A 13977-nucleotide genomic window follows, 5' to 3' on the forward strand; every position below is an offset into this window, starting at 1 on the left:
GCTGCAAGAGGGCCCCTGCTCATGCCTTAGCAATGGAAATCAATCATTTTCACCTTGTTCAATCTACATGTGACATCACATACAGCAACATGATTAATTCCTAATTGTTCTTGAGGGCAATTAAGGAAGTACAACTGGCAACTGGCAGCTATGCCTCCATCCCATCAACAAATATAAAATAAGACCTTAATGTCACTTGCTCTGGAAAAAGCAGAAATTGGATTAAGCGATGGACCCATCTAGCCTTATAGGCACAAAGAACTATTTAGGTGGACACTCATCAACAAACAACCAGATTTGTAAACAATTTGCAGTTTACTTTGTTGGATTTTTCATATTTGGCTATTGGAATTTGTAAAGTTTTAAATTGTTTTGGATTCTAAACAGTCAGAAAATTCAGCTCTCAAGTTACGGGACATTGTACCAGTCTGTCTGTTTGGAGGAAGAAGAGTGACAAAAGAAGTAGATGGTTGGAAACTTGGGAGTTCAGGAAAGTTTTGCAAAGACAGTCCACTGTTTGTGAAATCGACATACCTCGAGTTCAGTTTTTTTTGAGGAGCAATGTATCAAGAGGTTGTTCTTCACTAGGAAGTCATCATAAATGTGTGCATTCTCCTACAATAATTACAATGCATTGCCTGTAGCAATCTTTCCTCAGGTTATTTCCAGGTGGTGAAAAGTGCCATTTATTGCAATAGTGTCTTTGCAGTCCATATCTGAACTGAACAAATCATAAAAGCTTTCTTTGTCAAAATATTACCTTCCCACAGACACCAGCTATCTGGTGGCTTTTTCTTTCAAGCTGTGATTGACCATATTCAAGTCATAAAAGGCCAAAGTTCAAAAGAATGCCAAGTTTTTGGAAAGTTGTAGGGGTTGAGTATGCTAGAAAAATGGGGAGGAATGTGGCTGTGGGATGACTTAAACAAAGGTGAAGCATTTAAATTGGGGGTATTGATGTAACTGACAACTGATGTAATCCAGTGAACACAGTATTATTATTTGAAGAGGACTTAGCATGAGTTGGGTCCAGTGCCTTTAATTTTAAATTGGCTAAATTGTATGGAAAATAAAGGATAGAAAGCAATTTGATTTTTGGTTTGGAGGTGGATGATAATTTTGGCAGCAGATAATATGACAAAGCTTGAGATGGGTGATATTAAAGAGGTGGAAGCAGTGGGTCTTTTGAGTTGAGGAGAATATACTTACTATTAAAAGGCCCTTGCCATTAAGCAACTTAATATTTCCTGTACAGTGCAATGTTTTAGTTTTATGCAACATACGATTGCTTAAGACATAAAGTTATGTTAGTAATAATGCTGGTTCAATTAAAACACTACCTTAATGGCAAACAGATGTTATATTATGGCACTAAATGGATTTGACTTCACATGTCTGATATATTAATGGCTCTTGTACATCTAACCTACAGCTCCTTCCTCATACCGTTGATGCTTTCACCTTTGCTTCTTCTGTGCCTGGTGATATTCTTGGCCTCAATGTCTCTTTTCACTTCAAAAAGAATTCTCCTCTTTCTGATTGCTGCAGTTACCTACAGGAACAATGGTTTTCTCTTATTGAATTTTTTTCCTCTCAATCTTTCTTAATTTACTGTGAAATGCAAATTGATCTCAGACTTGACTATTGTTCCTGTAGTTTGGGAAGCTCTTCTAACACCTGTCTCACGTAATTGTGATAGCAGGAAATTCTGAATACCGATAGGTGGTCGTTCTCTCTGCTGCAGCTCTAACCCGTGTCTAATCACAAACTCACTTACCTCTATTTTATTGATTATAATATGGTCTATGCTTCTGTGAAGTTCTCTTTCTTCCAAGCTGCAAATTTGCCATCATCTAGCATTTCCTGCTGCTTGAAAAACATAACATTAGTATCAAGATATGTTTCTCTGCGTAAGTCTCTGACTATATCACATTCTTTCCCAATATACTTTAACAATGGTAATAAAAGCAGAGAATGCTGGAGAAGCTCATCAGGTCGAGCTGCAACTGTGGAGAGATAAGCAGGGTTACATTTTGAGTCCAGTATGGGACAGTTCCATCTGAGGGTCATATTGAACTCACAATGAGTCTGTTTCTTTGACCATGGATGTTGCCAGACCTGACGTTCTCCAACACATTCTGTTCTTATTTCAGATATCAAGCATCTGCAGTTTCTTTGCTCTTACTTTAACTGTGGAACTCCTTGCTTTCGTGGGTCTTTTCTTCTTCCTGCAATTTGAAACACAAATTTGCTATCATCTGCTGTCTGTTCAAAATTACCTTGTCTTCTCTTTTGAACCTCGATGATATTCTGCACAATACGTCTTGGCCCTTCATCTTACTTAATAACAGAAAAATAATCTCTACTACAGTCCTGTTCCATGTTTTTGTTTTATTTTCCATTTTGGGCACTGAGATACATGATTGCCCTTATTTAGCGCAAAGAAGCTAACCAGAGCCCACTTGAAACCTGTGTTTTAATAGCTGTATGTTGCCCATAGGCAAAACGACGAGGAGTATCAGGTTGGGAAAGCAGTCTCAGACAAAGGCCAGCGCCACGTATAATTTTCCAGGCAGGAATTTCCTTTCGCCACAAAAAAAAGAAAGAAGATAATAATATGAAACCAAAAAAGGACATGAACAGTTCATTGGTATGTACATAAACTGTGTGTAATGTATGTCCATTGAAACAATACTTTTTTGTTAAATAATTTCTATTATTAATTATTGAGTTAATTTGTCCTCAAAATAGATATGATATTGATAATTAGTTATAAGGATAGCAATTACTTTTGGAATATTTCCATGCAGAATGAAACCTGCAACTAAAATTGAACCATTCAAAGAGAAACTGCTTCTTAAAGGTACATTTAGATGATGATGATGCATATTTGGGACTAGAGATGGTATTGCATAAAATGCAGATTATTTTCAAAATATGTAGTGCCATTTTTATTATGTTTAGTACTTTCTGCTTCAAAGTTAAAACAGTACCTAATCCATGCTGATACTGGTTTTGTCATTTGTCTTAGAGCTCCTGAATTGCTGGAGAACATAGGTTAACAATTAATCATTTGTAAGCCCAGCAATACCTCATTCGGTTCTACAAGGAAGCACCCAGAATAAATTCAGTTTGTTTTCACTTCGGGGTAAAGGAACACCTATCGCTATGACTACATAGAAATTACATTTCATACAAGGGAAGAATTTGTCATTCATAGAGGTTCTGATTCTTGCCTTCCTGCCTGACTTTAAAACATGAAATTTCCCAGAACCTGTTTCTCAAGACTCAAATACTTGATTAAAGGACATTAATATTATAGAATCATAGTGCTATAAAGTATTGAACAGACCCTTCAGTCCATCGAGTCTGCACTCCAAAACTACACCAAATTTACACAGGTCCCACTTTCCAAAACTGGGTCCGAAGCCTTGTATGTTATGGCATTTCAAGTCATCCAATAACTTTATGATTACTAAGGTTACCCCAATCAACTGCCCTCTCAGGCAATGCATTTCAGACTCTCAACCACTACCTGGGTAAAAACAATTTTCCTCAGAAGAAGGTTTTCTCTCAAAACCACTTGCTTTCCACATTAAAATTATATTCTCTTCTTCCTGACCCTTCAATTAAGGGGAACAGCTGCTTCCTATCACCTTTGTTTGTGTCCCTCACAATTTTATACACTTCAGTCAGGTCCTTTGTCCGCTTTCTCTGCTCCAAAGAAAACGAGAGTGTGTTGTTGGAAAAGCACAGCAGGTCAGGTAGCAGCCGAGGAGCAGGAGAATCGACATATTGGGCCTCAGCCCTTCATCAGGAATTCCTGATGAATGGTTCTAGCCCAAAATGTCGATTCTCCTGCTCTTCGGATGCTGCCTCACCTGCTGTGCCTTTCCAGCAACACACTCTTGACTCTGATCTCCAGCACCTGCAGACCTCACTTTCTCCAAAGAAAACAACCCGAGCTCATCCAGTCTCTCAGAATGCTATTGTGAAGTGTGAAGAGGATGTTTGGTCGCACATTGTGCAGTAGATATGCAACTGCAAAACAAGTATTTTTTTTTAATTTGCACATGTACTTCCAGAGTCTTGCAGGTAAATTTGATATGTGTTTGTGAAAACCAGGATCTAAAGTAAACAATTATCATGGAGTGTAAATTATTTCTAAAATTTCATATCGTGCATGATTAAATACGATCACAAGCGAATTGTTAAAAACCTCTTCCAGGGATACCTTTTATGAAGAGGCATAACAAACAAATCCGTAAAATGCCAAGAGAGGACGTAGTTTGTTTTGCCATCTGTGTACTAGTGAATACTGTATCACCTTCATTGTTGATGCAGGTTTCATTTTCTGTTCGAGTTGCTTCTCTTATCAAATTGACTTGAGCATTTTCAGATTTTCCAAAAAAATTTTCTATAAAGGTGCTGTTGCTACTCACTGAGGATAGATAGAGAGATACCAAATTAAAATTAATGCTGGGCTTATATTACAATGTCTGTTCATAATGGTATAATGCTGCAAGTGAATGCAAGTTTGCAGTATTTATCTGACAACACTTCTAAGTTGGATTGCTATGACTATCCTTTAACTGTTAATGTTCACAAAATAATAAATCTTTTAATTATGTTGTTGTGCTTGTATGCAATTTATAATATCTTTTGGTGTTTGCTTGCCAAATAATTGAAATTAAAATCAAGAATACAATTCAGGCTTTTGGATCCAGTTTCTCAAGTGGTAATTACTTTCTTTCAGCTAGAGGTAGCCTCCAATAGAGACAAGGGTTTGTCTTTTGTGAATACAGTGAAAATCCGAAGATAATCAAACTATCTACCTTCTGCCATTAGTTTAACTTGACATTTATGAAATGTCATAGAAATACCATCAGATCCATTCATGGACATCTGTTGTTTCGATGTTCTATTCTTTGACAGAATCTTCTGCACCCAGATGTGGCAAGCCTGGGACTGGTAAAGGAATCTGATTAGGTGGAGTGGCTACATACCCAAACCTTCCTGCATTTGTCAGAACTATGTTCTGGCGGGCCTGTCGCCAATTAGGGCCTTAATTAGCTAGTGATGGACCACTACAGGACATAAGCCAATTGCTGCAGGGTTTAACCCAGTCAGAAGTCACATTACACTAGGTTCCAGAGGCAAACATGTTTATTTGAAATCACAAGCTTTCGGAGCGCTGCTCCTTCATCAAGTCACGACTTCACCGGATTTCAAGCGGTGATTTCAAATAAAGCTGTTGGACTATAACCTAGTGCTGTATGACTTCTGACTTTGTCTACCTCAATCCAACACCGTCACCTCCACATCAGGGTTTAATACAGGTACAGGCAGGCCTGTCGTGGCAGGCCATACAGAAGTCACAACAACTACAACAATTTGACACCTGTCATCAAAGTTAATCAGTGCCTAATTGAGGGTCTGGAGGTTGCTTCGAAGTTACCCACTGCGATCTATTCCCTGCTATTATTTTTGACAACCCTGCACCTTTTTTTCCTAAGATCCCACAACCTGAGAAACCCTCATGACTCTCACCTCACTTATCGTTGTCCTGGGTTCCTGGAATTTGGAGGTGCACCTCCACCAGCAGCTAAGGTTACCTCGATGATGTTGCCCTTTGATTAGCTGGCAGCACTTGTTGAACAGGACCTTCTGCCCCCCTCGGTCTCCAATCCAGACAAAGGCCAACTGGTGACCTCACCATTGTCTATTTGGGCAGGTGCTTCAACGGGCCTTCTCTACAAGGAGCAGCACTGGTCCCTTGCTGGCTTTTCAATTGGCAGGCATGTCTGCATGACAAGAGCATTCGACTTGTTGTGTATCACTCTTTTCAGTTGTCATACTTGTGAAAAAGTAAAAAAAAGGTGATAAATTTCAGGATAAAATCAAGAGAAGAATTATGGAAAAGAAACAAATTATAAAGGCTGAGAGGTCATAGAGTCATATAGCACAGAAACAGATCTTTCAGTCAAACTCACAAATCCCTCTAAACCTTTCCTATTCGTGTACCTATCCAAATGTCTTTTAAATGATGTAACTGTACCTGCACCTATTACTTTCTCTGACAATTTATTCCACATACGACCCACCCTCCTATGAAAACGTTGCCTTTTGGGTCCCCTTTAAATCCTTTTTCCTTAAAAATATAGTCCCTAGCTTTGAACTCCCTCGCCCTAGGGAAAAGATTTTGCTATTCTCATTATCGGTGCCCCTCATGATTTTATAAACCCCTGTAAGGTCACCCCTCAACCTCCTATGCTGCAGTGAAAAAAATACTGGCCTACCCAGCTTTTCCTTACAACTCACACCCTCCAGTTCTGGCAACAGCTTCATAAATCTTTTCTGAATCCCCTTCAATTTAATAATATCCTTTCTATAGCAGGATGACCAGAACTGTAGACCTATCCCAAAAATGGCCACACCAACATCCTGTACAACCTCTATATGATGTTCCAACTCCTATACTCCTCTGTCTCAGGAAGGATGTCCTGGCCCTGGAGCGTGTTCAGAGAATGGTCCCAGGAATGAAAAGCTTAAAAGATGAGGAACGTTCAATGGAGTTTAGAAAGATGAGAGAGAATTGAATTGAAACATTCAGAACATTGAATGGCATGGACAGAGTAAAGAGGGGAAGATATTTCCATTTATAGGAGAGACTAGGACCTTTTAGAATGGAGAGAAGGAGAACCTTCCTTAGCCAGAGAGTCATGAATCTATGGAATTCGTTGCCACAGAAGGCTGTGGAGGCCAGGTCATTGAGTATATTTAAGACTGAGATAGATAGGTTCTTGGGTATCAAGGGTTATGGGGAGAAAGCGGGAGAATGGGGTTGAGAAACTTATCAGCCATGATTGAATGGTGGAGCAGCCTCGATGGGCTGAATGACCTAATTTCTGCTCCTATGTCATATGATCTGGACAGTGAAGGCAAGCATGCTGAACACCTTCTTTACCACCTGTCTACCTGTGATGCCACTTTAAAAGAACTATGCACCTGGACCACTAGGTCTCTGTTCAACAACACTACCCAGGGCCCTATCATTAACTGTATAAATCCTGCCCTTGTTTATTTTGCCAAAATGCAATACCTCTCATTTATCCAAATTAAAGTCCACCTGTCAATCCTCTGCCCATTGGTCCAAGAGGTCAAGATCCCTTTGTAAACTTCTTCTTCACTGATGACTATACCACCAGTTTTGGTGTGATCCACAAACTTGCTAACCATGCCTCCTAAATTCTCGTCCATATAAATGACAAACAACAGTGGACCCAGCATCCTGCGGAACACTGCTGGTCACAGGCCTCCCGTCCACTACCACCCTCTGTCTCCTGCTGTGAAGCCAGTTTTGTATCTGGAATAGAATAGAATAGCCTTTATTGTCACGTATACTCAATGAATATAGTGAAAGACTTATACATCACTAATTACAGTGCTGTCTTAGAAACTAAAGTACCTAGGCACAGCTTCTTTAGTTAGAAGATTTTAGACAGTACAGAAATAAAATGTCCAGCATTACAGAAAAGAGTTCAGTACAGCTGATCACACTGGCACGTAGATTCAATTCCACACTAAGGCCTTGGCATTGACTTTACACTGCCACGTCAGGAGGCCGCTACAGGAGGCCCAAAAGTTGCCAGGATGCCGGGAGGAGGCCACTGCACCAGGCTGGCAGGTCAGCACGCAAAGGCCAGGAGGCTGGGAAGTTGTCACACCATGCCAGGAGACCGCTTCACCATGCTGAGAGGTCACCACACCGAGACCCCCTGTGGGAGGAGGTGGCTGCACCAGGCCAGGAGGATGCCACATCATGCTTAACAGACTTCTGCACCAGGCTGAGTGTCATCACCAAGAATAGTCACCGGAGACCAGGGAACATTGCTCCATGCCAGAGGTCATCATTGGAGGCTGGGAATCGAAGTGAAGAAAAAAGGAGAAGAAGGCAAAAAAGCACCAGGAAGAAGAAAAAGAGAAGAGAAAGAAGAAGAGTGGATGGAGTGGATGAGCTCCAGCTGAAGGTCCTACTCTGCTGCTGTCTAATTGGCAATCTCTCCCTGCATCCCAATGATCTAACTTTACTCATTAGTGTACCGCGTGAAACCTTGTCAAAGGCAATACAAAAGTCAACATAGATAACGTCTACCACTCTGCCCTCAGCAATTGTTTTGGTTGCCTCCTGAAAAAGCTCAATCAAGTTTATGAGACACGATTTCCAACGCACAAAGCTATGCTATCCCTAATCAGTCCTTGCCTGTCCAAGTACATGTAAATCCTATTTCTCAGATTCCCCAAAAACAACTTAACCCACCACTGATGTCAGACTCACTAGTCTATAGTTCCCAGGCTTCTTGTAACAGCCATTCTTAAATAAAGGCACAACATTAACCAGGCTGGGAGGTCATCACGACAGAGCCATGAGGCTGGGAGGTTGCCACATCTTGTAGGTGATGAAGGTGCAGCGCTCCAAAAAGCTTATGATTTCAAACAAACCTGTTTGACCAAAACTTGGTGTCATGTGACTTCTGACTTTGTCCACCTCTGTCCAACACAGGCACTTCAACGTCTTGGAGGGAGAGATCACAGAAATGTGCTCTTTCATTAGATCAGATAAACATTGTTGAAGTGATTCAGTGAATAATGAATGAACCAGGTGATAATCTTGCAAATTAGGTAAACTGGTTTGGTCCTGGATACTTTTGAACTCCTTGAGTATTGTTGTGGCTGGACACATTTAGCCCATTCCTAAAAGAGAGAGTCCAATAATCCAGTCAAAAGTATTGCAAAATGACCTGTGGCCACGTGCTCCCACCTCTTCTGTTGCCATTTGTATGGCTCTGAATGATATTCAAAATGATGGGGTTGACACTTAGATGGAGGATAGTTAGGAAACCTACATTTGGAAAAAAATCTAGCCACCTGCTTCCTTGATTGACAGGGACTCTGCTTTGAAACTGAAATGAACACCTGCTGTTGTTTCCTTCTCAGAGAGAAATCTATTGCTTGGATAAATTGTGGCCACCATCATATACTTGGCTGGGTTGAAACTTGGCAATGTAAGTTCCAGTCATTAGAGAATGCTTGATAATTTCAAGATGCATTAACACAGTTCCTTTGACGTTTTTGCTTTATTGACAAAAGCTGATGGCTCTAAATGTATTACATTTTTTTTAATATGGAAGGATACAGATTTTTCTTCAGCAATTATATGAAGGCTTTTATTAGATGATGAGAGTTTTTTTGTTTAACAAAAGGAATTGAAATATTTTCTGTTGGTGCTGCATGGAGCTGAGGACTGTACATTGTGCAAATTGATTGGTTTGTATGGAGGATGCATAAAGGGGGAATGGCTAATCTGGGACATTGAGGTGGCATGGTGTTTATGTGGGGGACTGAAATAGCATGTTAAGGATGAGAGAGCATTAATATATGAAGTTTAGGGGTCTCTCAGAAACACTGTTTGGAGCAGGGGTACAGCGTTGAAGAACTAAGATCTATTCTTCCAACTGACCCATATTCCTCACCGGAATATGAGTTGTACTGCAAATCTGGCACAAATGTGAAATGGCAAAAATAGTTTGTGTGATCATTCATGGATTGTGTCAAGGGTAATTCCTGATGAAGAGCTTTTCCCCCAAAACATCTCTCCTGCACCTCAGATACTGCCTGACCCGCTGTGCTTTTCCAGCACCACACTCTTGAATCTAATCTTCAGCATTTGCATCCCTCACCTTTGCCATTCATGGATTGTGTGTCTAGCTTGAGTCTGGGAAGTTGTTATGGATTAGGCCAGGCCACTCAAAATATTCTTAAGCAGACAGTCTAGACCATAACTTTGCAATTTGTTTCGGTAAGTGTACAGTGCAAATTATCCGGAGTGAGTAGGCTAGGTTGACTACTAGATTTTAAAACAGACAAATATTTATTCACAAAATTACACAATGAAACACAAAGAACAGAATAAAGAGCCCCGACAGAACTCAGTTTATCCAAACTAGACTTAATTATGCTTTTCCGAATGTACACAACAGTCCCAATAAGCAAACCCCCTTAAAAACCAGTACAAATGGAACACATGTTTATAGTTTGACGATAGAAGAGCACAGAGAGAGAGAGAGAAAGAGAGTTTGTTTCCACACAGCTCACTGTTGAACTCCCAACCAGTTCTGGACTGAACTAAACTGCTCAGCTCAGCTAAAGAGCTGGCCACTTCCCTTTCATTATACAGGTCACTTCTAAAACATGACCAATTTGGCCTGAAGTCTCATGTGTTTACATATAAACAAAAAGGCCTCTCAATAGCCTTTAATCTCTGTACCAAACCAGACTGATCAGAGCCCGGGCTGGTTTATTGCCCCTCTTAAAAAATCAAGGACAGAGTATCCTTGAGCCAAGGAACAGCTTTTAGCAAAAAAAGGGTCTAGCTTTGTGACAAAGTACAGCTCCTCAACTCAACCTTGATCAGAGCCAGAGGGAAGTTAGGTAGCCCTTTTGGGTCTAGATTAAACAGTATACTGTCATGATTAATGTGACATATCTGATTGAGGATGATCACCATATATAATGAATGGTGGTGCTGGCTCGAAGGGCAGAATGGCCTACTCCTGCACCTAATGTCTATTGTCTATATCTATGCAACTGGGCCCAGCAGGGGCAGGAGGAATGGATCATGGAACATGTCTAAAAAATTGAATACACTTGGACAAAAATGATTTCATGATGACAGATGCAGAAATCATTTTCATTTGAGTTTTCATGACTCTAAGCAACTCCAGCAGCATTATGTATCCATGAAATAATAAGGAAATTCACCCTGCTGGCTTTGTTGTTTAATTATTTGTGGTGTTAACCCTGAATTGCATTTCATTCTGGTAGCATAGCATTAAATTTCATGTTCTATATTTTGAATGGAAAAGATAGAGATTTAATTTTGACTGAAAGTTGTTTTACTTTTGCATTGCTGATGCATTTCCTGCTTTGTGGTATACTACTGTGGTTATTGTGACCTATTCTCACTAAAATTAGATCTCACCACTGAGTTTCAGTAAGAATGGTGATAGGTGACAGATTTAATCAGCATCTTCATATACTCTCTGATGTGAATATGTTTACATAAAATAGTAACTCTTCCATTATTTGTACTAAAATTTGGCAATCAGATAGATATGCTTGTAAAATCTAACTATCAGAATAAATGGGAAATGATTTGCTTCTTACTATATACTTATGATTCAAGGAATCAGCATCCCTAGTGCTTGTATGGATTGTGAATTGGAGAATCAGGGTTACAGTTTTAAGTTCCATTCTTCATTGTTCGAGACTCACTGTTGACTATCCAAAACCAAGGAAATCAACCTTTTGCATTGCATGCCAGATACAATACATTTGAGAATAGTTAAAATGCATGTTGGATTTTAAAGAGGGCTATTTATGCTCATATTTTCATTTCATTTCTGCTCTGAATGCAAATGATTTGATTTATAGCAACAACTTGCATCTGGCACATTCACCATTTAAAAACATCCAAAGATGCAGGTAAACAGCATGGTGAAGAAGGCGTTTGGTATGCTTGGTCAGAACACTGAATACAGGACATGGAATGTCCTATTGCAGCTATACAGTACAATTGTGAGGCCACTTTTAGCATACTGTATATAATTCTGGTCATCCTTCTATAGGAAGGATGTTGTTAAATTTGAGAGGGTTCAGAAATGATTTACAAGCATGTTTGACTTACAGGAAGAAGCTGAGTAGGCTGGGTTTTTTTTCTTTGGAGTGTTGAAGGTTGATGGGTAACTTTAGAGGGTTATGCAAACATGAGGCGCATGGATAGGGTGAATTGCCAAAATCTTTTTCCGAGGATGGGGAATCCAAAACTAGAGGATAAACGTTTAAGGTGAGAGTAGAAAGATTTAAAAAGGACCTGAGAGGTAGTCAGAGGGTGGTGCATATTTGGAATGAGCTGCCCCAGAAGTAGTGGAGGCAGGTACAACTGCAACATTTAAAAGACATCTGGATAGATAAATGAATAGGAAGCATTGAGAGGGATATGAGCCAAATGCTGGAAAATGGGACTAGGTCAGATGAGGATGTCTGATCGGCATGGACAGGTTGGACCAAAGGGTCTGTTTCCATACTATATAACTTTATGTTTTAATAGAAATGCAGTCAGATTTTTTTAAAAATTACACTCAGCCAAAGAAGGAGTTACTACTTGGGATGTGACTAAAAGTTTTCTCAAAGAGATTGTTTTGAAGAAGGATCTTAAAAGCGGACAGAAAAATGAACCACTTATAATTGAGTATCACAGTGTTGTTATTGGCCTCAGAGACCCGTACAGGTTTACAGTACAAGAACAACATTTGGTCCATTGTGTCCATGGCAGTCAAGAAATATCTGATTACACTTTATTTTCATTTTCCAATTTTTGTCCAATAACCCTGGAGGCTGTGACAATGCATGTGATTGTTTAAACACTGCTTACATATTGCAAGAGTTTCTGATTCAAATCCCTCCCCACGCACATACTTTTCAGGTATTGAATTCCACACTCCCACCACCCTCTGAATGAAGCACATTCTTTTTTTAACCTTCTACCATTTACCTTAAATTTGTCCCCCTTGATATTGACTCCTCTACTGTGGAAATAGTGCTTTTCTGTGTATCCTCTCTTTGCCCCTCATAATCTTATACAGCTATATTAATCTCCTCTCAAGTTTGCTGCTTTGTAGAAAACAAATCCAGCCTTTCAAATCTTTCTTCATGTCTCAGACCCTCCAGCCCTGACAGCATCCTGGTAAGTCTCCTTCTCACATTTTCTAGTGTGATCACGTCCTTGTAATTTAATGACCAGAATAGCATGCAGCAATTTGCACATGGCCTTATCAGCGATTTATATAATTCTGGCACAACCTCTTTACTCTTTTATCTTGTGCCTTGGCTAATAAAGGTGAGTATCCCTTTTGCCATTCTAAAAGCCTTATCAAACTACTCTGCTAACTTCAGGGATTGTGGATATGCACACCAAGGTCCCTCTGATCTTCAGTACTTTCCATGGTCCTTCCATTGACTTGTTCACCCTCTCCAAGTGCATTATCTCATACTTTTCTGAGTTGAATTCCGTTTGCCACTGTAATGCCAATCCAACTAGTCTGTTGATATACTTTTGCTGTGTATGGCTGTCCTCCTCACTGTATATCATCCTATCAATTTTTGTGTAATCTGTGAAGTTCTTAATCATACTCCTTACATTTAAGTCCAAATCATTATTGTGCACCACAAACACCAAGACCTCAGCACTCAGCCCTGTAGTGCTCCAATGGTAACAGACTTCAAGTCACAAAACCATTCCTCACCATCACCCTCTACTTCCTCCTCTTCAGCCAATTTTGGATTCAGTGTGTCCCTGTGCTTTGGATCCCATGTGCTCTGACTTTCTTGACTAGTCTGCCATGAGGGACTTTATCAAAAGCCTTGTTAAAGTCCATGTAAACTACATCAAATACATTACTCTCATCAACACAAAAACAGAAATTGCTGCATAAACTCAGAACAGTTCTGAAGAAGGGTTGATGACCTGAAATATCAACTTTACTTTCTCTCTACAGATACTGTCAGATCTGCTGAGTTTTTCCAGCAATTTCTGTTTTTGTTTCTGATTTCCAGCATTTGCAGTTTTTTTTTGTTTATTCAGAGAAGAATTGCTCCTTACTTACTTCAAGGCAGTGGAGAGAGGGTCAAGTTACCTTCAAGACTCATTAAATCAGAAAGTAGGTCAGTTCAGTATTTTCCCATCGACAAAATTCATCTGAGATGTCAGCTTTGCCTGAAGAGGTAACAAAGATTTAGGGGCAATAGAGCAAACCAATGGAATCAGTATGGTTGCCTGTTTAATATCCTGCCTGACTTTGTATTGGCACCTTTTTTCTACTTAAGTAAATTTCTTTCTATACAGACTTCTTAAAACAA

The 13977-nt window shown here is 39.8% G+C and overlaps 1 protein-coding gene across 11 annotated transcripts in view; it reads left to right on the forward strand.

The window, feature by feature from the left end:
* Positions 1–13977, forward strand: part of dnmt3bb.1 (DNA (cytosine-5-)-methyltransferase 3 beta, duplicate b.1) — a 334528-nt gene that overhangs the window by 153923 nt on the left and 166628 nt on the right. For 10 of the 11 annotated variants that reach the window (XM_043710533.1, XM_043710530.1, XM_043710539.1 and 7 more), the window contains one exon: positions 2501–2650. The exons of the other annotated variant lie outside the window; for it this stretch is intronic. In XM_043710533.1, coding sequence (XP_043566468.1) covers positions 2501–2650 — 150 coding nt within the window. The remainder of the gene's footprint in view (positions 1–2500; positions 2651–13977) is intronic. 11 annotated transcript variants of the gene reach the window in all.

This window comes from Chiloscyllium plagiosum, chromosome 20 (genome assembly GCF_004010195.1).
Source record: "Chiloscyllium plagiosum isolate BGI_BamShark_2017 chromosome 20, ASM401019v2, whole genome shotgun sequence".
Lineage (NCBI taxonomy): Eukaryota > Metazoa > Chordata > Chondrichthyes > Orectolobiformes > Hemiscylliidae > Chiloscyllium > Chiloscyllium plagiosum.